Source organism: Hylobates moloch, unplaced genomic scaffold (assembly GCF_009828535.3).
Source record: "Hylobates moloch isolate HMO894 unplaced genomic scaffold, HMol_V3 SCAFFOLD_16, whole genome shotgun sequence".
Classification (NCBI taxonomy): domain Eukaryota; kingdom Metazoa; phylum Chordata; class Mammalia; order Primates; family Hylobatidae; genus Hylobates; species Hylobates moloch.
The window spans coordinates 46,877,751-46,878,339 of NW_026652291.1; the positions used below are offsets into that span (position 1 = coordinate 46,877,751).

The window sequence follows — 589 nt, forward strand, 5'->3', positions numbered from 1 at the left end:
CTCAGAAAGTTTAAAATAAAAAACAGCTGGTACCACAAAACTCACTATCACCACCATTAAAAGCTCAATATTTACTTCTAACTAGCAAAACATTCTTTACCTTCCATTAAAGGCACTAGCGTCCATACGTGAAGATGAAACAATAATTTACCTTGGTTTTATATTTTTAAAAAAAGCATTCCATTAAAGTATTATACAAAAATGAAAGCACCACCTTTTTTATTTTGGCAACTAGGGAGAAGAAAAAAAAGAAAAACGCTTTCTACACCAATGATGTCACTCAAACCGTCGTCATCAGTTTCAAAGAGCCAGACCGAAAGCGGAGGATCTTCTTCTTGAGGTTATGTGAGGCCTTAATTTTGACAAAGGTTTTTGCGGGGTGGTTGTGAAGGTCTGGGGCCGTTACCGTTTGAATGGGCAGAGTCTGGACAAACTGGGACCAAATCAAGCCCCCGCTTTCTTCAGAGTCGCTGGTGGTTGTACTCTCCCCCACGAACTCGCCCTCGCTCACACTCGACTCGCTGTCCCCGAAGCAGTTGGTAGTGTAATTGCTCTGCTCGTCCTCACTGGTGTCCACCACGGTGGAGTG

General features: G+C 43.0%; 1 protein-coding gene across 1 annotated transcript in view; it reads right to left on the reverse strand.

Moving 5' to 3' along the window:
- Positions 1–202: 202 nt before the first annotated feature.
- Positions 203–589, reverse strand: part of DACT1 (dishevelled binding antagonist of beta catenin 1) — a 12,136-nt gene continuing 11,749 nt past the window's right edge. Inside the window, 1 exon segment of the mRNA XM_032179555.2 lies at positions 203–583. Coding sequence (XP_032035446.1) covers positions 281–583 — 303 coding nt within the window. The 3' untranslated portion in view covers positions 203–280.